The sequence below is a fragment of the Paramisgurnus dabryanus genome, chromosome 23 (assembly GCF_030506205.2).
Source record: "Paramisgurnus dabryanus chromosome 23, PD_genome_1.1, whole genome shotgun sequence".
Taxonomy (NCBI): domain Eukaryota; kingdom Metazoa; phylum Chordata; class Actinopteri; order Cypriniformes; family Cobitidae; genus Paramisgurnus; species Paramisgurnus dabryanus.
The window spans coordinates 10,773,165-10,801,091 of NC_133359.1; the positions used below are offsets into that span (position 1 = coordinate 10,773,165).

The 27,927-nt window shown below is 36.7% G+C and overlaps 2 protein-coding genes across 3 annotated transcripts in view; one reads left to right on the plus strand and one right to left on the minus strand.

Moving 5' to 3' along the window:
• immp2l (inner mitochondrial membrane peptidase subunit 2) overlaps positions 1-27,927 on the plus strand; it is a 107,600-nt gene that overhangs the window by 71,389 nt on the left and 8,284 nt on the right. The gene's annotated exons all lie outside the window — the stretch shown is intronic.
• lrrn3a (leucine rich repeat neuronal 3a) lies at positions 14,791-27,162 on the minus strand. The gene is made up of 2 exons (XM_065291953.2): positions 26,834-27,162; positions 14,791-17,649 (listed from the first exon to the last, which is right to left on the minus strand). Exon 2 carries the CDS (start codon positions 17,296-17,298, stop codon positions 15,229-15,231), a length of 2,070 nt encoding a protein of 689 aa, XP_065148025.1. The 5' UTR covers positions 17,299-17,649; positions 26,834-27,162; the 3' UTR covers positions 14,791-15,228.

A 27,927-nucleotide genomic window follows, 5' to 3' on the forward strand; every position in this document is an offset into this window, starting at 1 on the left:
TGCTAAGAAATGAACATGGTTGATAAAAATACAGTACTGTTTTCTATATAAAATCTATTTATTGAAAAATATAATATTGACTGAGTGATGAATTAGTGAATTCTTTAATGCTCTTAAACTCATAAAACCCTTCATAGACAGGTTCACATATCAAATATCACAGATAACAGAGTTCCACAAAAAACCCTTCTGCCTTCTCTCGTTTCTGCTTCGTATCCCCGTTTCACAATCTCTCTCGGGTGGACGAGTATCTTTGAAGCACCACTATGGTGCTGACGCTCAGCACCGGGCTGTGTGCCATGTTCCCGGCCCAGCTGCTGGGATGCAAGCAGCATTAAAAGATGGATGAAAGGATTGACAAGAAGTGACTGAACATGGCAGGGGAAAGATAAGCACCAGACGGAAACCGGACGAAGGGCGCAAAGCAGGTGAAACGCATTTCAGGCGTCTGAGTGAAAAGCCCACATTCTGGAGGCATTGACACAGAGCCAGAAGAATCAGTGTTAGTTTAGTCATAGAACATAATGTATCTGTTTTCATTTTTATGGGATCACCAATTATATTATTTGTCTCCATCTTTGATGTTATTCTTCAGTTATTTAACTCTTAACTGCTAAATGTACAGAATCCAGTCAATGGAATTTTGGAATATGTGACCCGTCACGGAAACCAGGGACTCAAGTCGGCAGCACAAGTTTCGAGAAAATGAGAAACAAAGTTTTTTTTTCGAAATTTGTGATTTTCGTTTTATTGCAGAATCTGTTAGTTAAGATCACGAAGAAGCCTCTCCATGTTTGAGATAGCAGTTTTTGTATATTTAAAAGCGTACATTTTGCGGTTAAAATAGGCTTGTTTTTCCGGAGATTCTAGCGTGCAGCGGGGGGCGTCATTGTCTGTGTGTATATTTACATACTGTATAAGCTTGTGTTTTCGCCTCCGCCCCCAAAGGGAACAGCGTGACTACTAAATAAGGATAGTTCGCCCAAAAATGAAAATAATGTAATTAATGACTCACCCTCATGTCGTTCTAAACTCGGAAGACCTCCGTTCATCTTCGGAACACAGTTTAAGATGTTTTATCGTTAGATTTAGTCCGAGAGCTTTCCCCTTCATTGAAAATCTATGTATGGTTTCCATGTCCAGAAAAAACATCATCAAAGTAGTCCATGTGACAACAGTGGGTCAGTAAGATTGTGTTGATGCATCGAAAATACAGTTTGGTCCAAAAATAGCAGAATTACGACTTTATTCAGCATTGTCTTCTCTTCCGGCTCGAGCGTGAAGTCACGTGACTGTAGTGACGCGCTGCCCTGTTCCTCAGACATGTTTGCTAAGTTTTTTTTTTTTTTCAAACTTATAGCCTGCGTCTCCTTAGACTGTAAAGCTCGGGCGCACAAAACAAAAGAAAAATAAAAGAAGCTGGGGCGGAACAAATAACAGTCAGCCGCATCGTACGTCAGCCGCGTCACTGACTTTATGCGGCGCCGCAGTCGGATGACGTCAAAGAACCGCGAGAGCACTTCAAGAAATCTTACGGAGTAGTTTAATTTCGACTCGCTCTCGCGGTACTTTGACGTCATCTGTATGTCAGTTCTTGCAGCGCAGCATGAGTCCAAACACACAGAAGTTACACAGATATAGTTGTATTCTTCATATAATTGGCTACATGTTTTGTCTATCAATATTTTCCATGAAGTCATTGGCTGATGGAGGAACGAGCGAGCCATTGGTAACCTCTCTAAAGGATGTCACGTTTTCGACGACGCTGTTTGGATGATCTATTATACTACTTCCCTAATTTAAATACAAACTTTGAAGGCGGGTTCATGTGTTTAACGGGGTGTAAGCTCATATACCCTTACATGTTACGATTTAAATAGTCTTCAGATTATATATTATATTGTATTACCAGACATTCATGCGAAATCTGATGTAAACAATCTATATTTCACGGATTATACGCATTTGTGGACAAATAATGGTCATTGGATAATCTGAAACAGACTGGATTCGACTTGTGATCCCCACAAAGGTAAAAGAGTCATGTTTATTTTTGCGGGTTGTCATTTGTTCATAAAATACTACATATGATGCTAGAACATCTCAAAAAGGGTTTTACAGGGGGCATGGCTTAGCTAAATGAGATGTAAATGAGCCCTATTGTCTCCCCCAGCTTAAAAGAAGAGTCCCTTTCGTCTCGATTTTCTCGGTTTGAGTATTTCTGAGTTCCTATATTCAAATGGCCACAACTTCTCCAAATCTTATCAGATTTCCATGTGTTACACATCGTTGGAAAGCTTAGAAACTGCACTTTCAGAATCTGTGAATAACTCAAAATGCCCAGATCCGACTTGTGTCCCTACTTTCCGTGACTGGTCACATATTGTATTCACAAATTCCAGCATTCTTTCATAGATAGTTTGTATGTATATTTATAATTTTGCATTTGGCAGACGCTTTATCCAAAGCGACTTACGGTGCATTACAGGCTATACATTTTTTTATCAGTATATGTGTTACCTGGGTTTGAACCCATGACTTTTTGCCCTGCAAACACAATGCTCTACCACTGAGCTATATAAGAACAATGGGTCACATTCACTAAGCATGGGTACGCACAAATTTGTTCGTAAAATGTGCGTGCGGACGTTTTAACTTACAAGTCATGATTTAACCAAAACTTTCGTACTAAAATTTATTTTAAATGTATGCAAAAAATGTAAGAACAACTTAGACCACATGTACACAATAATCTTCAGGGTTCCCACGGGTCCTTGAAATCCTTGAAAGTTTGTGAATCTGGGGAAAAAATGCAAGGCCCTGGGAAGTTTTTGAAAATATAAATGCATAGACACTGGTCATTGAAAGTGCTTGAATCTATTTTATGCAAGACGTTTTTCGGGGAAAAACATCCATATTATTCCCTGTGTAGTGTAGGATAATAGCATAAAAATTCTAGACTTTTTAAGCACATGTGGTAAATTGTTCGCTTTAAATGCTTATATCTTCTGTATGCGAATGTTGATTCATACCAAAATGCTTTTTTTGCGTAGTTGTGTTTGACACATGAAAACGTTTCGGGTTACGTATGTAACTGTTGTTCCCTGAGAAGGGAATGAGACACTGGTTCTCCCTTGCCATACTTCCTGCGTCCCTGTAACGCCATCTTTGGCATTTTTCAGATAGCGATATACTTCCTGGCTCCCGCGTGACCCTGTCTTTGTCGTTAAGCCTCACCATTGGTTGAATTTGATATACACATTCAGTGTGTATCTTGGATTAAGTATCACTTTCTCCTGGAGGCGTCCCCAAAGTGTCACCGCAGTGACGCATGGCTAGTTCCCTCAAAAGGGAACTTTAACTATGTATCTTAAAAGGTAACACGATGTAACCTTGCTCTCACTCGAAATGTGTGGCCACATTTAGTCCTTGAATTTGAGGGGGATTTGGACATAGAAAGTCCTTGAAAGGTCCTTGAATTGAATGTTAACTAAGGTGTGGGAACCCTGAATCATGAACAAGTTAATAGATACAAGTTTTATATAACACAGATATATATATATATATTATAGGGTTCTTTTTCCTTGTTCATGATTGCGTACATGTGGTCTAAGATGTTCTCATGTTTTTGCATACATTTAAATAATGTATACTATGCATACGACTGCTTAGTGAATTAGACAACTGTTTTTTCGTGGATAGTTTGTATGTATGTTCGATATATCTTTCATTTTGACACTGATTTTTTTCAATATTGCGATTACATTTTAAAACTTAAGTGTTGAATTCTCTTACTAATAATTTTACCAAAACTTTTTAAACTTTTCCTACACTGTCAGAACTTTTTTTTTTTTACAAAAAAAGTGCTTTTTAAAAAGGTCCTACTTACTATTTAAATACAGATATGTATAACTTTCGTAACAATATGTACCTCTGAGGTACAAAAATGTACATTTGAAGTACTAATATGAACTTATTAAGTGCAAGGTGTACCTTTTTAAAGAGTACTGCACCAGTGACAGCTGATAATCCAACATTTATGAAGCATGTGAGTTTTTGTTTGCAAATAATTTATAAAGGCTTTTTCCCCTTTATGGGGGAAAAAGGTTTTGAAGTTCTCAGTTGACATGTAAAACCAGAATAATACTTCAGATTTGTATTTGTACTCACTTCTGGATCACTTTAGACCATTGTTTCAGTTTGTAAAAACAAAAATGTGTTGACACTTAGCCTACAGTATGCTCTTGAAATTGAAGTCTATGGGGCATTTTAATGAACTCTTCAGGGCTAACAATACAGTTGCCACATAGATTTTAAATGTAAGTGTGGTTTTGTCTATTTGGCAAAACCATTTTAGTGATATAAACTAGATTTTTTTTAAATTAACATTTATACATGAATAAAAAAGCTTTCCATCAATGTATGGTTTGTTATTTGGCCGAGATACAATTATTTAAAAAACTGGAATGGGATGGTGCAAAAAACAAAACGAAATATTGAGAAAATCGCCTTGTTGTCCAAATTAAGTCCTAGCAACACATATTACTAATGATAATAAATGTTTGATACATTTACTGTAAAGAAAATTTACTAAAAATCTTCATTGAGCATGATCTTTACATAATATGCTAATGATTTTTGACATAAAAGAAATATCAATCATTTTGATATGCATACAGTGTATTGTTGGCTATTGTTGCAAAAATACCCGTGCGACCTATGACCTATATGGTCTAGGATCACATATTTTCTTTTTAATAGTGCTTTTATGCCACAGAATCTGATTAATTGTGTTTTATTGTAGCTGAGTATTAAGCTTTAGCACAAAAACATATCAAGTAAAATATGTATTGCCAACAGAATAATTGCATTCCTTATAATTCTGTATTATTGATAGCATACAGCAAATGCTTAACCTACCTGTAATGAACAAGAAATATGTCTTTAACATTTTGATTTGCACTTCTAGGTAAAATGCTACACCCATCCAAAATGAACACAAATTAAATCGGCAGGGCTTTAGTAATAAGACTTGCTTATGTAAATATTTTGTTTATTTCAACCTCTTATCAGTCACCCGTTTAATATAAAGGGCTACATTTGCATTTGTTTAAATAAACTTCACCTCTGTCTCCATTTAAAAATGTTTACTTTTAACTATTCCAGTATAAAGTTTGTGAGAGATAAGTGCTTTTTTGTTCCCTTAGACCTTGTTCTTCAGTTTAAGTTGAAAATGTAAATACCTGGAGGTCTGACAGCGGTAGATAAGTGATGACTTGTTCTTCTTGAAAGGAATTTATGTGGGTGAGGGAGTCCAGTTCAGATATACAATATACTCTCTTTATATAAACGAGTGAAATACCTACAGTATACATGTACAATAAATGTTCGCTTTGCTTTGACGCTTTTTAAAATGTAACTAACTTTCTAACTATCTAGGTGCTTTTGTAGAGGTGATCGATATCATCACGCTTCAAATTTTTATGCGTAATCCCTTTAATATGCACTAAGACACAAAATCAAATTTTGCAGTTTTGTTATGAAGTTTATGTGTTTTTTTTATAGTTCACAGCTATGTTTTATCACATAGAGGTCACCTTGCCAACTCTAATAGTCAACACCTTTAATCTTACTGTGTGAATGGGCAAATGGGTCTTGGTAATGACATCCCATCCCATGATGCCCCACGGACTAACTGATGGAAATGTGGATGGTGGATCTATTATGTTAATGCATCTGCAAATTTGTTCCCAAGCATCTCATTTTAAAGACACAGTAATGTGCTTTGCTCCCCGCAGTGACATTGTTACGAGCACAACCATCTTGACTAACCATAAACCACAGACGCTATTGATTGCAAAGGAAAAAATTGCAGAACACTTTGCAGTCGTAGTCATCGTTTTATATTTTCATCAATAATTAATTTGCTCGGATTATGTTGTAATATTTTTGCCCAGATTGGCTGTTGGATCAAGCACATTAACAGTATGTACTGTTTTCATGTTCCCAGCATGCCTCACTGTATCGTGTGCCAAAAATCTTGTCAAATCACAAACTTTCTTTGTGAACTTCAACTTCACACACTTCACTTTCTAGTTTCTTGTCTAGTCTAAGCCTAGTGGAGTTATAAAGGACCCATTTTCCATTTGAGGTTTTCTTCATCTGGCTACAGACTTACAGCTTGGGGAACAAGCCAGTCCCAGGTGATTTTAGATGCCATTGAGACTAGAGAGCCTAGCGCTATCCTGTAAATCTCTCCTGACAGTGTCCTGAGCTTCTGTTTCGTGATTGGTGGGGACCTGTCGGCAAAATGAACCAGGGAAAGATTGGATAAAACATGTCAGGCTATCTTAAGTGCAATTTACAGGTCTATATGTACAGTTGGCTTTAGTCTGAAACCATTATGAGCACAAGCTAGCAATGTTTTAAATTTGCAATTAAAACAAATATATTCAATTATTGTATTGGTCTAATTGTTGAGGGGGTGATATTAACATGGATTTGTAGTGATAGGTTTAAGTATGCCCACATTGCTTTACTGACACATGGCTTTACTGACAGTTAAAAATGTTTGAAATTTTTTTAAAGTAATTTTTTGGCCATTTTGCCAGGAAAGTACAGGGTGGAGAAAGGGGTACGAGAGCTGGTAATTGAACTTTGGTTGCCGAAAGTGTGCCAGCACCATTTTCCAAGCACTGCCCGCTACACCATCCGCTCCAACAAAATGTTTGTAATTTTTATGGGAAAAAAAATGCTATGGTAAAACCCATTCATTAGTTAACTCAAAAAACCTTGATATATACAGTTAAAAACTGTAATAGATTTAACAAAACATTACATTTAATTTTACGATAAATATATTTTATAAATATTTTATGTATACATTTTATTTTACTGTGAAAATCTTTATGATATTCAAGGGAACACTGTAAAAAAATTGCTGCCTTATTTTTTTTTATTGTGTCAACTTACTATTATTTATCTTGACTAGAGATGTGTTGTTATAATTACAGATAAGTTGTTATAACTTATAAAATAGAGTTGAAAAAAGTCAACTTCATTTTATAAGTTGTAGCCACTCATCTCTTAATATGTAGGTTGACATGACTTGTAAATCTAAATTGAAAATTACAAAATTTAAGGCAGTAAAGATTTTTTACAGTGTACTTTTACAGTAAAATATTGTTCAAATTATGTTTTTTAAAGTAAAAAATACAAGTCACCGTAACATAAAAAAAAAACAGTAAAAAAATGTTCAGACAATTCCATACATGACTCTTCACCGTTTCACATTTGATTATATTTCATGTAAATAATTATGTTTTCTATTATATTTATTATTACATAAAAAATACAAGTCACCGTAAAAACAATAAAAACTTTAAAAAATTGTTCCATATATAGGATTTTTTTTATTGTTTTTACAGTAACTTGTATTTTATATATATATATATATATATATATATATATATATATATATATATATATATAAATATTAGCAGTTATTTCATAAAAAATACAAGTCACCTTACAAACAATAAAAAACTGTAAAAAAAAATGTTCCCACAATTCCCTGGGTGACTCTTCACATTTGATTATATTTCATGTAAATATTTATGTTTTCTCATATATTTGTTGTTTATATATATACAATTTGTGTATCATGCTGTAATAAAAAAAACTTATTTTTTACAGTTTTTAACTACAAGTAACTTGTTTCTTGACAGATTTTTAACATAAAAACTACAGATTTTTTACAACATACAAATGATTTAACATAGTCAGTGTCAGTGATAGATTTTCTCAGATTTTAGTTTTTAATAACACATTCTGCCGGCAGAACGAAGTCTAGATATTTTTCATTTATTGTTATGGTATGGTAGGATGCTTAGATGTCCAAATACATTTTGAAGCCACTATACATACAGTATGTGCTACAAATACGAAAGAAACCGACGTCCTATCATTCTATCATTCTTATATCAGACCGGAAATACACTAACAGACTGGCACAGGGAAACTTCAGCCATCTGTACTTGCAATATCAGACACAACTGTTCATCAGAACAGAGCCAGACAGATTTACTCAGACATAGCCTATCTGTCATGGTGCATCTCAGCTAAATTTCTCAGATCTTTTTTATTTTGTGAGCTTGTTCCATACACAGCTATTTTGGTCAAAGTAGCTGCAACATTCATTGCTCTTTTTCATCAGGCAGTACAAGGACAGCCACATAAGTCCTTCATCCATTCAATCAAATACTGGTATTTTTTTGCAATATCCTCATCCGAATGACTGCGTAAGCCTGTACAGCGTTTTCTCTTAAAACAGATCTGTTTATATCTTGAAGCCCTGAAATATGAGCACACATAAATTGAAGTGTGGAGGTTTGTTTTTATTGAGAAGTGCAGTGATGTATTATTATGTGAAGAGAGGCATGAAGAGATCTTTATTATAAACAACGCCTTGGAAAAGATGACCTTCGTCATTGCTTTGTGATGAAGAAGATTATTTGGCTTATAAAAACCTCTAAACTCTAAATTGAATTTGTTTTCTTGAAAAAAGTAGGTAATTTGGATGACCTGTGTTTTTCCTCTCGTGTCTCAATGATTTTAAGGCTTACGTTTTGTTTTTAGCTTAAAGTTCTTAAGTTAAGGTCAAAGCCTTGATTTTATGATAAAAGTTCATTGGCTAGTATAAAACCATACACTTTGCATTGTACTGATGTAGTCGTCATTTTATATTCAACATGAAATATTTAGGCAATGTCCATCAGCCATTGTTCAATCTTCTTGTTGAAAGGCTTTAGTTTTCAAACCCTTAAAAGGTCATCCATAATTGAAGCGATTATGGGCTGCTTTTTTCTTTTCGTTCTTGAAGAAAAAAAGGAATTTTTCTCATATTCCTGAAAAAGAATTTACTGGAAAGAGCGTAGATTGTTGCTCGAGAGACTCCTTTTCTGTATCACACGGTTGTACTGTATGTCAAGACATGTTTTTAACTAGACAACCAGTTCCCTTGACACTGCTAATCGTTGTTAATTGGTCTTGATTCCTCATCGACATACACTGACATTTTAATGACTTAAGACTTATCACATCGACCCTTGCCTATAGCTATAATGGCTATGTAGGCTATGCACTAAGAATGAATTGTGCACGCTGAAAGTGTGATGTATTTGCACATGCCGTTGGCAGATTATTGTTTGGACCGTACAGAGTTACAGAGAATTTTTTTTATTTAAATATTCATTTTTGCACTTAACAAAATTACAATGCATTTAATGCTGGATTGTGAAATGTGCAAATTGAGACGATCGTAGGCCTATGTTTTATTCTGCAGCTGCATCCATGCACAGACTGATAAATTGGCATTCATTTGCACCCACGCCATATGCGCAGCACTGTATGTTTTGTTGTCATCTGAAGGTCAACATAATTTTTCTATAAAAAGTGTTTTAGCCGTGAAGTTCAATCATCACTGAAACAAAACAATGAAAAAAATGAGGCCTGCTTCGAAATGCACCAATTTAGCACCAATGTCCAAAAACCTTTATAATATTGTTTGCCGCCAGGCTCTCGCTAACCTCGTCCTGAACCGTGAATTTTTTTTTTAATCTTGGCTCCTCACATCGGCTCACTGCTATAATCACCTCGTTCAGAACGATAGCACTGCTTGAACGGTCGGCTTACAGGGTCATTAGTAGCAGGTAAATTATTCATTAGAAAATGTGCCATCAAAGCCCAGCGTTAAGCACAGGGTTTCCAACCTTGCCAAGAGCCACAGTCGGAACTTCATATCTTTCCTAATTAAAATCTAATTAAAAGTCTTTTCCAACCTTGATCAATGCATAATTTTATGTTTTTTGTCTGTTTATATTGCAGTAGTACATGCGAATTTTAATAGAACTTGTGTAGTTTATGCATTTAGCACACTTTTGTTTATGAATTTGACACGCTTTTTATGCCATAGACGCATTTATCCAGAATGACTTACAGTGCTTACAAGCCAGTTTTTATGAGAATGTCTGTGTATGTATCGAACCCAGGAGCTTTTGCGCTACTGACACAATCCTCTACCAACTAAGCTACAGGAACACAGAAATGGTATCGAATTGCTTTTCTTTAAAATCAGTATAAAATGAACGATTCTGGAAAAAAATAGAATCATGATCTTTTTTTTGTTGTTGTTTCAAATGAAGATCACAATTTTCCCACGATTCTGAATGCAAAACAAAATAACATAATTTACTAGAGGTTCTGTCAAAAATGAATTGCTTTAAAAATGTTTAATTGGTTTGAATTATTTTTTTTATAAATCTCACAGATTCAATGACTCACTAATATTACTGGGTGAAAGAATGTATCTGCCCTAGATCATAGACATTAGTGTTTATAGGTAAACTGTAAAGTATTATCCCAGTGCTTCTGTGATCATTTTAATACTTTGAATATACACTGCAGAGACAAATAATAATGATACACTCTAAAAAATTGGTGCTATATAGCACTTAAAAGCTCGTAATCATAGGGGGACCATTTTAGTTCCATATAGCATTTATAAAGCACCTATGCAGAACCATAAGGGGGTAATATACTAGCACCACTGTAGCACCAGATGTTCTGCACAGGTACTACATAGGTGCTATGGCACTTAAAATGGTTCCCCTTTGATTACTAGTCAGTAAACCATTTTTAGTGCTACTGTATTTAGCACCGTTTGTTTATAGAGTATACTGTTTGGTTAAAAAAAGGGTTGTTTAAATATACATCAGGGTTTCCCAAACGTTTTCAATCCAGGACCCACCTGGACAGCTATAATCTATCTCAATAGTAGTTTTTATTTTCCTTTTAACTTTCCTTTAAACAAAGCAATCATAAAATAAGCATTCTAAAGAGGCTTCCTTAGTTGTTAATTTGAACACAGTTTGCAAATAAAGTAATATTTGTATTTGCACTATTTTGTATTTACAGACAGACAGCAACGACACACGCAGCCAGTATGAATGCACCGCTTGCGCATCCGTGAAAGCAAAGCACAATGAACGCGTTAACATGAGCATCATCTGCACTTTAAATGCGTCACTTGTGCATCCGTGAAAGCAAAGATTTCTGTCAAAGGTTTTATAGACAGTCAAATCGTTATAATTTAGGAAATAATTTGTGTGTGTGTGTGGGTATAAATCAAGATTCTGATCTTTCTTTCGATTAATCATACAGCCCTTAGTAAAAGCACAAAATTGGTATTAGGTGGCGTTCACATGTCGCGCCCAAAACGTACAGAAAACTCGGAGGTACTTGTCACATGACGTGTTCTGAAAAGTTGAGATGTTTTTAACTCGAAAAAACGAGCGTTGCACCGTGTGCACGTCACGACTTCGTCGCCTTCATTATGTGCGTGTATACCGCTCGCCTACATTTGAAATAATGAACTTGAGCGCGCAAAAAACGCAATATCTGAAAGGCCCCTATTGTGTGTCTCTTTGTAATCTTTAAAGAGTAACTAAACCCTAAACCAACTTTTTTTAGTTAATGATCTGTAAGAATGGGGCTTTATTAGTGCTGTTCATTGATTTTAGTAATTTTTTTGACATTTGGATATAAAGTGTTTCAATACTACAATATATGGTGTAAAAACGTCTGAGTGCTGCCCTCTTCAGGTTGAACGGTGGCTACTGCAGTTGAATTTTCCCATTGGATGTTGGGTCCAAAAAATGACTCGTGACGTAAGCAGGTTCAAGCTCACCACGCCCTTGTTACGATCTCACCACACACTTGATACGAGCTTAGTTCGTCCCCTCTATCTTCGTTGGGATCTGCCCACTTTTTTTGCATTTTTCAAATATTGTCAGTGGGTGGAGTCAGGCTCTGACCAGGGGTTTAGTTACTCTTTAATAAAAATCCTGGTTGGATTCTGAAATGACTTCTTTTTTTTTTTAAAGACATCGCACATCGCCACTTGTTTCAACCCCTCATTTTCAACGTGATCCATTCTGGTAAAACAAAGTGTATTTCCTCTTTACGCTTCAAGAGTTTGCTGTTTGATAATACATAATTTGACTAATGCATCATTCTTCCAACTTTCATGATGCCGGCTACCATGTGCACAAAACCATAACAAAAGCCTTGTGATGCCGATGCATAGTAATGAAACCAGGGTAGAGATTGACATTGATGTCTCAGATAGGAAGCTCGTGGTATTGGTAATTAATAACTGTTAACGTGTAATGATGTTAATTTTTGACTGCATGATCATAGTGTGACCGCGAAGAGACTTGAAAATATGACAAATAACACAAACACTAAGATACATGGACATAATCGAGATTAATGGAGCTAATGTTCCTGAAGGAACGTTGCATTTGCTCATTTCCTTGGGTGCACATCAGATCACTTCATTAAGAAGCCATTTGTCTTTCTTTACACACACGGGGTGCCATAGCAGATATTAATTGCTGTGTTATGTGGAGCAAAATGAAAGAAGAGTGAATGGATTTTGATTGGGGAAACGCTTATCAAAACACTGTGGATTGGGAGATTATTGGGGAGTTACACCTTTAAATTGAATTTATAAAGATTGAGTCTGTTCACTGTTCATCATATGGTTTCAGAAGACTTGTATTGTATCATGCAGACATCATATAGACTTCTTTCACTGTGATTTCAATAGTGTTATATAATAAATAAAATAGCATTGGAGTGAATTAATAATTACAGAATATATCGTTTTTTAGAAATAACCTTGCACTAAAGGATTAGTCAATTTTCTTAAAAAAAAATCCAGATAATTTACTCACCACCATGTCATCCAAAATGTTGATGTCTTTCTTTGTTCAGTCGAGAAGAAATTATGTTTTTTGAGGAAAACATTGCAGGATTTTTCTCATTTTAATGGACTTTAATGGACCCCAACACTTAAAGGCGGGTGCACAATGTTTGAAAAACACTTTGGAAAAGGGAGTCGGGCCGACTACCAAAACACACTTGTAGCCAATCAGCAGTAAGGTGCGTGTCTACTAACCGACATCCTTGCCGGGTTGCGTATGTGTGGGGTGGGTCTATCAAAAAAGGTCCAGATTCTATTGGGGTATTTATGTTTAGGTGATTTTAAATATCAACATTGGCTTTCAAACAATGTGCACTCTGCACAGTTTTAATGCAGTTTAAAATTGCAGTTTCAACAGAGTTTCAAAGGACTCTAAACGATTCCAAACGAGGCATAAAGGGTCTTATCTAGCGAAACGGTTGTCATTTTTTACAAGAAAAATAAAAAATATGCACTTTTAAACCACAACTTCTCGTCTTCCTCCGGTCGTGGACATGCCAGCGTGACCTCACGTAATACGTCATGATGTCAAGAGGTCATGGTTGACGAATTCGAAACTAGACCCCAGTGTTTACAAGTGTGGAGAAAGAGGACCGTTCCGACGTTGTTGTATATCGAATGATACTAATTAATCGTTTTGTTAGATAAGACCCTTATGCCTCATTTGGGATCGTTTAGAGTCCTTCTGAAACTGCAATTTTAAACTGCATTAAAACTTTTACGTGTTGGGGTCCATTAAAGTCCATTAAAATGAGAAAAATCCTGGAATGTTTAAAAAACATAATTTCTTCTTGACTGAACAAAGAAAGACATCAACATTTTGGATGACATGGTGGTGAGTAAATGATCTGGATTTTTTTTAAGAAAATTGACTAATCCTTTAATTAAAAATATCAAGATTGAATGTTATTATGTTTGCCATCCTTTTTTAAATTAATAATTTAATGTGACCCTGCCTGTGATTGATTTCACATTGATTTTAGTCTTTGACATGACCTTAGTCAGTATTACAGATATAATAATTTTCACTTTATGTAGGATGATTTTATGCACAGGTTTCAACAAAATGGGTCACAAATCTGTCATAGAAGTACAGTATATTAACATATGTCAACACAGACCTCAGGCATTTAGCTGAAGTGTCTTTTCTGTATCCCAACATCACTGACTCCCTATTTACCCTTTCACACCTGCACTCAATGTGAAGTCTTATAAATGACCACTGCAGTTGCTGTCCCCGTAACGGTCGCCCCTTCTCAGCAGGTTCACGGTGAGAATGAGAGGCCAGATGTAGCGCATTAATGCCGAAGCCTTCGCTACCTACAGCTATAATGACGCATAATTTAGCTCCTGTGTAGGTGACAAATGGCCCAACTCTAAAAGCCCCTGTGATGTATAGCCATGCAAGTCTGATAAATCCCCCGCATCATTCGCTTTGTGACAACGATGCATCGCCTGTGGGAGTTCGGCATTGGAATTCCTATTGGATTTTTAATGAAAGAGAAGATAATGTGACTTAAAGTCAATGAGTTTTGTGATTTTCACCAAGCCCCGCCCTCACCCACAAAACTCCGCCTCCTTATTTCATCACACTTATTTTTCTGCGCTAGTCACAAGGGGACTTTCTAGACTCTACTTTCATGTTTATAAGTAATGCAAAATGTTAAAGGATCACAACGCTTGTTATAGACACCTTTGGTTGTGAAATAAATGAATCATCAGTAACAAATATGCTTGGTCTTACAATGGTGTCAGAAATAGAAAAATGGTTGTTTTGTGTGATTCAATAATGTTAAATAGCTTTTTTGTAGCCACAGTAAAACTAGTTTGAGTTACTGGATATCATGCATTTTTGTATTTGTGTATTGTGGCGTATTTTAAACCACACTAGTAACTTCGTTCCAATTGTTCATTTAGATGTTAAGTTGCAGAAAGTGTAATCGTCAGAATGAAGAAGTAGTAGAGTCAAACACGTACAATAAAACCAAGCTGTCGTTTTTAGTATAAATGTATTTTATCACAAAGTGTTGTACACGTGTACTGTTATGATCTATTCTACAGAGCGTAGTCCATCATAAACTTGACATTGTTTATTTTACCAATACACTGCACAAGTAGTGTTGCTATAATCCCACAATAAAAAGACTCGGCCAGTCAGGCTTTGCGCTCTTTGTAAACAGTCAGGCACAACCTTTCATGTGCTCTTATTTATTCCTGCATGAGATATTGGTTCTCTTTATATTCCCGGGACATCTAAACAATTAGTGGCTTTTTGGCAGTCAATGTCAATGAAAATTAAAAGTCTTAACCACAAACCACGGTTTCATAATGATCCTGCATCAGATTGAGAGATATTTAGCCAGATAGATCTGTGTCCAACAATTCCCAAACCACTGATTTTCTCAAATAGAGTTTTTTATCAAGTCTGTTTCTGAATCAGTGGCTTTAGCCCTCGGCCCCCAGATTGGTTTTATCTGTGAAGGTGGTAACTCCTGGTTACTAATTTTCCTGTAAAGGTGATCACTTTTCTGCAGCAGGTAGATGAACGAACAGGCCACCGCAGACACCATCAGAATCAGCGCTGTGACACTGATTATCACATCAAATCCACCGTCTGCATTTCTTAGTGCCACAGGGTCCTCTGTGGTGCTGATGTTCATGCAGTTTTTCAAAAGTCTGCTTTTGAGATCTGTAATTTCCACACATACCACATAGTGCGTCAGTGGGTTTAATTGTGTGAGGTTGAACGTGGCAATACGTGACAACACACGGGCTGTGGACAGCAAAGATGGCCGGTTTGATGGAGTTGACCACTTGATATTAGACACGAGGCTACCCTTCGGTGGCACCCAAGAAATGCTTATAGTATGAGGCTCGGTCCCTTTCACTTGTATGTGCAGAGATTCATTTGTTGGAACTGGGTAGTACCCGTTTACTACCACAGAGACTGATCGTATGTCTGAGCCAATGAGATTTTGAGCCACGCAAGTGTACTGCCCAGCTTCGTTTTCTGTGATGTTATAAATATAAAACGTTCCCTCGGGGTGAACGTAGTACTTGTTGGACACCATTTGGGGTGTGATCTTTTCGCCTGAAGGTGTGACCCAGTATATCTCTGGCTCGGGATCCGCAAGCGCCCTGCAGTTCAAGGATACCAAATGGCCGATGCCCACATTGACCTGATTGGGGAGGCTCTCCGGGGATATTAGCGGTAGGCATATATCTGCCATTTCACGAAAGTGTACATGTCTGACAAGACGACCTTCAAACTCTGAGGGCCCTGCACAAAGGAGTGCATCAGGCTCCATGAAGCGGACCTTGGTCTTGTTCATATTGATCCAGCGAATGACACAATCACAGTAAATGGGGTTGGAGTGCATGCTCACTTCCTGAAGGTTAGGCAGGGACTCTACCGTGATGCGATGAAGAGCCCTAAGAGCATTGCTGTTCAGCATCAATGACTCAAGCCTGGGGAGTTTAGAAAATGCATTTGGGTGGATGTAGGAAAGTCGGGGGTTGTTTGTTGCTTCGATTTTGGTCAACTCCGGAAGGTTATGTATGGCAAAGCTGTCAATCGAAACTAGATCTGGCATGCTGTTAATGCCGAGTTCCTTCAGATGAATCATGTCCACAAAGTCACCTCTTTGAACCCTCTCTATGGGATTCTTGTTAAGATCCAAGAACTTGAGGTTCCGCACTTGTTTAAGAGCAGCTTGAGGTACTTTTGGGAACATATTGTCAAAGAATGAAATGCTCTCCAGCTTATCAAGTCCAACCAGGGCACTGTCAGAGATTTCTGTGAGGTTCATCCTGGTTAGCACAAGACTGCGTAGATTGATAAGGGGCTTGAAATTCATGTCTTGTATCCTGGCAATTGGATTCTCTCCTATCATCAAAATTTCAAGCTGGGAAAGATCACGGAACCATTCTGTTCTTATGGCCCTCAGCTGGTTTGAATTAAGATGAAGTCTAAGAAGCTTGTTAAGCCCTTGAAAAGCCTCTGCACTGATCAAGGAGAGTAGGTTGTTGTTAACATAAAGCTCCTGTAGGTTCAGAAAGTGTGCAAAGGCGTTTTCACGAAGGCTGCTTAGCCAGTTTTCCTCTAGGTGTAAAGAGAGAAGTTGCGGAAGGTGACCTAGATGGATGTCACTCAAGGAGGATATATTGTTTCGCGATAGATCTACTTCTGTTAGGTTTACCAGATAATCTAGTGGACTGTCGATCTTTGCAATGTTGTTGGTCTGTGATAGGAGCACTTGCGTGTCTGCAGGCAACCTCTCTGGTAGGGAAAGAAGTCCTAGATCATTACAGTCCACCGTCGGAGCCTCGTTGTACATGGATGATGGAGAGAACCAGGGTCGGATTTCACATTTGCACAGTTTAAAGCACACAACCTTCCTCTCAGAGGTCTGAACTGTGTTAGTCAGCACAAGTCCTGCTAGCAAACAAACTGCAAACAGCAAATCTTTCATCTTGGTCCTGCTCTCTTCGCTAGTAATTGGTCCTTATGGGGTCTGGTGTTAGAGGCATTAAATTTGCAAACACAAAATCATTTGTTATGACATCTGGGTGTATTTCTGCTGATGGCAAGGCTCCCAATGCAATGCTTCGCCTGTTGTTGTCCTTGGCAGAGAGTAGCAACCTTTCAATTTTTCGAGTTTGGGGTTGTCATGCAGACTGAATATGTGAAGGTCAGCGTATCCTTAGGGAAATGGAACAGGGAAAAGTGGAAGTTTGCAGGGTGATCTTGGATTCTTGTGGGGAATGGACCACTTGTCTGCCATCGTTATTATGTTCAATCAGTCACACTCGTCGCTTCCCATCTGTAGAAAATAAGACACAGAAGAGAGGTAATGAATATGGTGTCCCATTACCGTCTGGAAAAGCATTTATAAACATGAAGATATATTAACACCCAATAAGCGAAGGTGTTATTGGTTTTTATGCCATCAAATAATACATTAATGCTAGTTTGACCCCACACACCCACCCTTCTCACATATATCTTGTGACCACTGGGACTGCTTTTTTAATATATGTATATTAACTTACCAAGGTTTTAATATGTAGGAGGCCAGGTGTTATAAAAATTTACATGGATCACCATAGTTCGGGCTATGTACCTTATGATATTAGTGTATGTTTTACTCGAATTAACTACAATAATACACAACCCCTGAAATTCTCATATATTGAGCACTAATATGCAATGAAGTCTCATTAAAGTGCACTCATAGTTCGAACTACGGCTGTAAGATCATATGCTGTATTAGGCAACCGAGGAACCAGTCACTTAAATCTTTTGTAACATGCACAATAACAATTGTAATTTCCATTGTGCATGACATTTAATGTGCTTTGTTGCATTTCTTTCGAAAGTCTTATCCAAGCATACTAACGGCATTGGTTTTTATTGTCTGCTAAATAGACATTAAAGCTTTCCGAATACGCAGAGGGGCAATTATTTCACAATGAAGTGCTGTCCCAAAGGGCTTTGTGATAACCACTGTATTTTATCTTGGTGGCAGCTGCCATTGGGCACAGCAGGTTAATTAAGACATTCAAAAATGTTCCTGTGAATTCGGCTTCTGTTTTGCACCTTTCATACAGTCGACTACAATACTCTTCGAATGCATCTAGTGAGCAACTCTTTGTGAAGTGTTTGCTCATGCAGTTGCAGTGGCATGAGCAGTTGTTATCACTTAACAAATAAAATGCTTGATAACCTTTATACAGCCTGAGGAAATAGTAGAAAACGGTAGAAAAAATACCTTTAATAAAATTAGTGCCGTCAATTTAGCAAACAGACATGATTGATCTGTGTACGCAGTTAATTTGCGATTAAATGGCCCCGTTATTAGTATAAAAATCTTAGTGTTTTACTTAGCTGATCATAGTGTGCATGTGCTAGATCTTACTTCGTTTGCTAAAATTATTGATTCATAACCTTGACGACAGAAAGCACAAAGCCTCCTGGCTGTTCTAGACGAAACTGTCAGTATCACTATAGGAGCAGGTTTGCAGAGACCTCCTTTCGGACAGTGTGCTTATGTTAGTCCGACTATGGCAGCGAGTCAACACAAGCAGGTGTGAGCAAATTTTTTTCCTCTCTCTCTCTCTCCTTTCCCTTGCATAGCCATCTGTTTGGTCCTGTAGGCGCTTATTGCCAGGATTGTGCGAAGATCGGCATTCATCTCAATGACTCGGTACAAACGATTGTACGCTTGTTTCTCAAGCTGATTACTGTCTGATCTACGAGAATTTGGTTGTGTGTGCAATTGGTCAGATGTTTCTTTGGTAGGTAATGAAACACAAATTGCCATCATCTGTAGTCAACACTCTTGCTGCTATAATGAGCGCACCACAAATGCATATGTGTGAACAATACACCCACAATGCATCTCGCTCTCCGTTTCTCCCATTTCCGCTGTTTTCTCTGAAGAGCTTTGTTCCACATCTGCTAATTTGATTTCTTCATATATGTGCGCTTTTGAGAGAGCTCTCAGGATGGGTTATGAGTGTTGTGCCCACTTCATTATGTGAAATATGGGTTTGAGTGGTGGGGTAAATGCGGTAGATTGGTGTGGTGCTGTTCTTCATTATGCAGAGTGCCTCTAGAAGGTCAAATTCGTCATGGGTCGACACATACATCATTTTCAAAGACTTACTGTATGCTCAACGTATACAGTACCTTGAAACTTTTACGTTATACTTTGAAATGGTACGAGAGGTTGTGCTATATCGTGGAATAAGTCACGGCTGAAGTCCATTGTTAAGCACAACAAGAATCAAAGTACCCAATTACTTTTATAAAACTATTACCACAAAATGCAAATTTTAAAAAATGAGTCATTCCTTCCATTCGAAAAACTAGTCTGTGACTGTTTCACATATGTTAACAATGCTAAGGGTGCGTATTCTGAGACCGATTGTGTCACCGCTTTTTCACTAAAGGTTAGTAATGCTACGTACACACCAAACGCGGGGCATCACGTTACTCGCTCAAAATTACTTGCGGGATTAAACTTCGTGTCATGCTAATTTTTCGCTTGAATGTTTTCAATTTGGTTAGGGGTGCACCGATATATCGGCCAATGATGCTTGCTATGCTTCTCAAAGAAATACGGTGAAATTCCGCTACATCCAAAAGCCAGGGGGCGCTCTTGCGCAGAAACTCAATGTGCGCTGCAGAATAGTAACTATACACATGCAGCTATAACACATAGTTCCAAGAAATGGCTTAAGGATATATTTATATTGCTGTTCTTCAAACCTTTTCAGGTATTTTCATAATAATAAAGAATATTTATAATGATTATGTTTGACGAGTGTTGCTTTTTCAAGTGCATGTTTTAAACGACTCAACCTAACAGTGATTTCAGATCAAGAAGGACTTCCTGATCAAAAGTCGTAGTACATGAAGTAGCTGTGAATATTATCGGCTGTGCGATTCAGAATAGTTATCGGCCGCGTATTATTAGTATATATCGGCATTTATCGGTCCACCCCTAAATTTGGGCGAATCGCCCCATATCACATCATTCGCATCGCCCCGCGCAAGGGAAGGCGATTCCTTGTTCACGTCTTTGCATTGATTTTTTATGTAATCTACTCGCGCAATCGTTGAACTTGCATTTTGGTGTCTACGTGTGCCCCATAAGGCCGTCCCAATTCGAAGGCTGAAGCTTTAAAATGTGTCCTTATTACTTAAGGATAGAACGAATGGATACTTCACAGCCTAGTCTATCCCAAGATACATTGTGCGCCTGTAACGCCTGAACATAACCGCTGGATATTTTAAAAATAAACATTTAAACCTTTGTTAAATAAATGTGTGTATTTAGCAGGAAAAGGTTTATTGTCACTGTTTTAGTATTTTAAGTTATGTTTTGTATTAATATTACTCTGTGTATGTTGCGTATATTTCTAAGGTTAGTTAGTTTAATCTACTGTACATCAACGTGTCATGTTTTCTAAAATAAAATTTTTATTTTCAGTCAGAAACGTCGCCGTTGTGTCCCAATTACATGCGCGGTGGATCCTTATGGATCCTCCGAAGGCTAGACCGTCTCATATCAGTTCTCTTTGGGGACTTCAGAGGCTGCGACCTTCAAAGAACGAGTACCGGCCTTCTGAGGTCACGTCCTTAGAAGGTCGCAGCCTTCGGATTGGGACACAGTTACAGAATCGTCATACTGTAGTTGTATTATTTCATAAGCAAACCACAGCTATTGACGGATCAGAATGGAGTCTAGAACTAACAGTTTAAAAAATTTATATTGATTTGTAAAAAAAAAAATTGTGGAAAATTGTGAATTTTTGGTGCTACATAGTTGTTCAAAAAGAGTGCAGTTTGATATTATGTCCTAAATGTAAAATGGATGATTAAAAAAAAGGGGGTGGACGATAAATAGGCAAAACTGCATTCATAATCGTGGACAAATCGCCTCTGATAATGTATGTGATTTTGACGAGCTTCTCTGTGAAATACGGCTCTGTGTAGTAAATGCCGCTCAATTTGAAAGCAGGTGATGGCAATTTACTACTAATTACTGATGAGGTACGCATGAGAATTGAAGGCGATTTGTCACCCACCCCTAGTTGCTATTATTTGTTGCATGTGTCTGTTGATAGCCGTCAAAAATGTTTGCATTTATTACCATAAACAATCTGTTATCATCAAAAGCAATAGCAGTTAGTCTGTTCATGTTTTTCACATATTTTTGCTGGCAACCACCCGTCTACGAAAATCCAGCAGTCCAACCACGTTTTTCTTGAAATATTTATGGTAAGCCTCCTTTAGAGCGAAGCACTCTTGAAAATAACACGCACGTTTCCATCAACTCACCTAATGCAACAGACACTACAAAATGTGGCCCCGCTGTGCGATGTTTTATTCACAAGGCTAGAGAGAGGAGAGATCTCGACATAACTCTGTGGTGGTTCACCGTCCTCACAGTGAAGAGTGTTTGAGGGAGACAGAATTTAAGGTGGCGCCCTGTCGGATTATGAAGCTTTAACGGAGATTGTGAAACTGTGTCCATTCAGGTTTTGTGTTTGGAGGTGGAACAGGTCTGAGGACCTCTCGGGTTTCATTTACACCGTGTGTGAGTAAAAGCAAGAAGGGAAATAATGAAGTTAATGGATTATACTTTAAGCCCATGACCTTTTGCTTTCATTAAAATAAACCTGTGTGATTTGAGGTCCACCACTAGTTTATAGTATTCTGCTTCAAATGCATCTAGGAAATTCGTATCTTCATATTGTTCGTTATTATGACGTGTAACGTGGTCAAGTCGGAAAATCATACGGAAGTAGAGCAATTCTAACAAAATTATGTGGAATGTAACAAAAGCAGTAATGTAAACTTTAACTTATACAATTTATATCAATTCATACAAAAATGTGCCCAGAGAGGAAGACAATTTCAAAATTTTGTGGGAGTTCTAGTAATTTTTTTTAGTACTTTTTCTTTTCACATGGTGAACACCTATGTTGTGCATTTAAAATACAGCACATAAAACTGAACATTTGCAAAATCATTCATTGCCATTGACCACAGAGTTGTTTTTCATCGTATTGGAAATCAACACGCTCTCTACAGCGTCACAACTCGGCAACTTGTGTATGCTCTAGAATCCTCATTTTCCCACTTGTAAATACGACATCATTTGATCGTTCACGTGCTTGGAAGTTATAATTACAATATTTCCGAATCCACTTGAAGGCATCATTAGTCATCAGAGGGTTTAAGAAACATTCATATACAGATAGATTATCTGTTTGAATCGTCTTTTGCTTTAAGTCTTTTATTTAAGTTACTAATTTGCTTATTTTATTAATTTATTTAGGTTATAAAATTTATGGTAAGAATATTTTCTCTCTCCAGATTTATAATACTACACTGTAAATATACTTAGATTTCTATTTTGTAGTTTGTATTGTGTTCTATACTGTTTAATATGGTTTTATTTTATTCTGCTCTGGGTATCTTGTTCCGTTGTACGCTACTATTCTGTTTAATAATGTTCTTTACTTTTGTACTATTGTTTTATTATTTACTTTACTATAAAATAGAGTTCCATACTGTTCTTTTCTATACCTGTACTGTGCCACAAATAAACTTCGCCACAAATAAACATTTGTGAAGCAGACAAATTCTTGAGATTTTAGCCGTTCTTTATAGAACCATCTAGACAAAATAGGGTTTTTCTATGGCATCATGAAGCACCTTTATTTGTATATTATTCTATACTGTAAGATGATATCACTTTACTGTATCAGTTGATCTGAAGAATGAGGGGCATACTTTAGGTTCAGTCACTTAATGCAGTAGAAAGAATGATTGACAGCTTGATGGAATAGTCTCCCCGTATACAATACAGACATAAAACATGGTGTATTTATATTGTTTTTATAAGTAATAAACTTAGACTTGACTTGTAATAAATCACTTAAATGGGCGACGGTGACCCTGACAGCTCTAGTTCTATTCTGTACTATTGTATACTGTTTTATTTTATATTGTTCTGTACTCTTCTGTTCTATTTTATACGGTCTATTCTATACTATTCTATTCTCTTCTATTCTCTTCTCTTTTGTTTTATACTGTTCTATGCTATACTGCTCTATCTATACTGCTCCATACTGTTCTATTTCTATAAATTTTTATTCTAGACTGTTCTACACTATACTGTTCTGTGCTGTTCTATTCTGATCTGTTCTATAGTGTTCTATAATGTTCTATTCTATACTTTTCCGTGCTGTTTTATTCTGATCTGTTCTATAGTGTTCTATTCTATAGTGTTCTATAATGTTCTATTCTAAAGTGTTCTGTGCTGTTCTATTCTATTCTATTATATAGTGTTCTATAATGTTCCATTCTATACTTTTCTGTGCTGTTTTAATCTGATCTGTTCTATAGTGGTCTATTCTATAGTGTTCTATAATGTTCTATTCTATAATGTTCTATTCTATACTTTTCCGTGCTGTTTTATTCTGATCTGTTCTATAGTGTTCTATTCTATAGTGTTCTATAATGTTCTATTCTAAAGTGTTCTGTGCTGTTCTATTCTATTCTATTATATAGTGTTCTATAATGTTCCATTCTATACTTTTCTGTGCTGTTTTAATCTGATCTGTTCTATAGTGGTCTATTCTATAGTGTTCTATAATGTTCTATTCTATAGTGTTCTGAGCTGTTCTATATTCTGATCTGTTCTATAGTGGTCTATTCTATAGTGTTCTATAATGTTATATTCTATAGTGTTCTTTTCCATAATGTTCTATATTGTTCTATTCTATAGTGTCCTATAGTGTTCTATAATGTTCTATTCTATAGTGTTTTATAATCTTCTATTCTCTAGGGTTCTGTAATGTTCTATTCTATAGTGTTCTGTAGTGTTCTGTGCTGTTCTAGTTGATACTGTTCTATACTGTTCTATTCTATAGTTTACTGTAATGGTCTATTTTATAGTGTTCTATACTGTTCTATTCTATAGTGTTCTATAATGTTCTATTCTATAGTGTTCTATTCCATAATGTTCTATACTGTTCTATTCTATGGTGTTCTATAATGCTCTATTCTATAGTGTTTTATTATGTTCTATTCTATAGGGTTATCTAATGTTATATTCTATAGGGTTCTTTAATGTTATATTCTATATTGTTATAATGTTCTATTCTCTAGTGTTCTATAATGTTCTATTCTATGGTGTTATATAATGTTCTATTCTATAGGGTTCTATAATGATCTATTCTACAGGGTTCTATAATGATCTCTTCTGTAGGGTTCTTTAATGTTCTGGTCTATTCTATAGTGTTCTATTATGTTATATTCTATAGTGTTCTATAATGTTCCTTCCTATACTGTTCTGTGCTGTTTTAGTTGATACTGTTCTATTCTATAGTATACTGTAATGTTCTATTCTATACTGTTCTATTTTATAGTGTTCTATAATGTTCTATTCTATAGTGTTCTATACTGTTCTATTCTATAGTATTCTATATTGTTCTATTCTATAGTGTTCTATAATGTTCCTTTCTATACTGTTCTGTGCTGTTTTAGTTGATATTGGTCTATACTGTTCTATTCTATAGTATACTGTAATGGTCTATTTTATAGTGTTCTATACTGTTCTATTATATAGTGTTCTATACTGTTCTATTATATAGTGTTCTATAATGTTCTATTATATAATGTTTTATACTGTTCTATTCTGTAGTGTTCTATAATGTCCTATTCTATACTGTTCTGTACTGTTCTATTCTTCATTTCTCTATACTGTTTTATTCTATACTGTTTTATTTTTATTTAAATATTGTTCAAATTGGGTTCTTGGGAAGAGAATTGTAATTGTGACAACCCTAGTTTTATTCTGTTCTATTCTATAATGTCCTATATTGTTCTATTCTATGTTGTTCTATTCTGTTTAGTTCTATTCTGTTGCTGTTACAAAAAGAAAATAGCTTTTTACATGTGTTATAAGCTCAGCATGACTGTGTGTAATAGAGCTGAAGTTTTCCCCACCACGCTGTAATTTATCAGCATTGTTTCCTATCACACTACACAGTGTCACTTCAAACGCCCCGGTGTGCAGTATAATTAGTTAAGATACTACACTGACATGCTGCCACTGTGTGTGTGTGTGTGTGCGTGTGTGTGCGTGCGCGCATGTGTGTGCGTGCGTGTGTGTGTGTATGCCATATATTTCTACAGATCTCACCTGCTCTGCTCTGCTAGGCGAGCACACAGCACGACAGCAATTAATTATGCTTCAATACTGCTGACAGAATCCCTATAGATATATCAGCTATTTCTGTCGCATATGCTTCAGCCCTGTCTGTCTCACATGTTAGCATTTTAACTCCTATTGTTTTCATTGATCTCTATTTTTCTGTCTCAAAGAGTAAATCCATTTGGTAGAGCATTGCATGAGTAGCACAAAGGTTATGGGTTCGACTCCTAGGGATCCCACAAAATAAAATGTGTAGCTTGATGCATAAATGTAAAATGCACTATACAAATGGATCGAATGGTTTGACTTAAAATAAAGCAGAAACATCTAACATTACTTGATAGTGCTATAAGATCAAATACATTTCTTTTTCTAAGCCCCGTCCTCCCAAGTGCCCTATTTCAAAACTACTATCTGTAATATTTTAGCCGGCAGGTACGGCAGAGAATATTTGATTAAGTTTACATTGTTTATGTTCTGAAGTGCAGCGCCAATCACTAGATCCTAAAAAGATGTCTTACAAGCTATGTGCCATACAGTCTACAAGATAACATGTGTGTGATGTATTCATTTATGAGCACTGTATCATAAGGATGTACTGTAGAGATTGACACATGCATTGTAACACACAGTGATACAGCAGGATTTGCAGACCATAAATTGACAGCAGGTCTGATCGTGCAGAACGCAGCTTTTGGGCCTGAAGAGTCGTTATAACATTGACAAAGTTTACATGACATCCATAAAGATTGTTTTTTATGTCGCTTTATCAATATAGTAGTTGTCTAAAAGATTAATCAGATAGGGAAATCGATACCTTTCATACTTTCAGTTATTTATTAGTCCCACTAAAATATTTACTAAGTACTTCTGAAATCCTGAGCTGAAACTAAAATCACAAAAAATTAAATAAGCAATTTCTTAAAGATCAAATAATTAAATTCACAGTAATCATTTTTCTCCATAATACCTGTAGAGTCTCTCTCTCTGTCTCACTCACTCTCTCTCTCTTTCTGCACAAGATTACGGCATTTCTTTAACACTTGCCCGCAGCCTTTTATAATCCCTTGAAATACAATTGTAATCAAATTACATTAAAACTAAGAACAAAGTGCACATTCATAAGCAATTCTAATACTCTGTTACTTACAAAGAAGGTTCGGAGAAAGCGTAGGCTTGGATTAAAGACCCCTGCATTGCCACGCTATTAAAACACCCCATTGCACAACAAGCACATGAGTCATTTAAGAACAAAAAAAGCTGTGCTTACCCGAAATAAAGATCCTCGTTTATTGATAAACACAATGTATTCCTCTAAAATGCAGGCAAGACGCAAGCTTCAGTTTAGTCTAGATTTAGATCCGAGTGACTCACAGTCTTATTTGAGAACGTAACCGTGTTAGACTGACAGGTCTCTCTCTCCGTGCTGCTCCGGCATCCTGGACTGGAAAAGATGCTGAAAGCCCTGTGAGAAGAGAAAGTCTGCGCTATTCGGGTCTGCGCTGTGCTCCTAATGATGCACACATGCTTCTGCGCACACACTCCACCCTGTCTCCCTGGGGACAGGCAAATTGCTGCCCGTCCATTGTGCATTCTGTGCAAGCTGATTGGCCGAGGGGTGCTGTCAGTCGAGCGATAGCTCGTTTGTGAGGTTGGGGGCGGGTGTCATTAAATCCCTCCTCCTTTTACCGTCCTTTTTTATTTCCATACTCCCACACTGTGCTCCCCCAACCATCACTTATACACATGTCTCTCTCTCTCTCTCTCTCTCTCTCTCTCTCTCTCTCTCTCTCTATCTCTCTCTCTCTCTCTCTATCTCTCTCTCTCTCTCTCTCTCTCTCTCTCTCTCTCTCTCTCTCTCTCTCTCTCTATCTGTGAAAAATATGTTTTAAGGACACTATACTGAGTATATTCAAAGGATGTTAACAAGTGCAGTACTTTATCATTGCATGAGCAAACATATTTTACTTATGAATGTTATTTATTAATAAATGCATAATTCATGATTATGCAAATATGCAAAATAAATAAAATAACATTTGCAGAATAAAGCTTGATTGACACGATGATTTATGACCCACACTTTCAGAAATAAAGGTACAGAAGCCGTCACTGTGGCGGTACCCTTTCAAAAAGTACACCTTTGTACCTAAAGAGTGCATATAAGTACCCGAAAGGCACATATTGGTACCAAATGTATACATAGCTATCAGTGGCAGTCGTGACTGCTCTACCGAGGGGCGCAAATTCAAAATATGTGTTGGTCGTGTTTTCAAAATATGTGTTTGTTCCGTCATGTGAACTGTGTGCATCACGTGTTTTGTCAAAATAAGTGCCTGCTGCACACGCATCAAAACCATTGAT

Coding starts and splice junctions, on each gene's coding strand:
- lrrn3a (XM_065291953.2), bottom strand. CDS start 17,298: ATGAAAGATTTGCTGTTTGCAGTTTGTTTGCTAGCAGGACTTGTGCTG.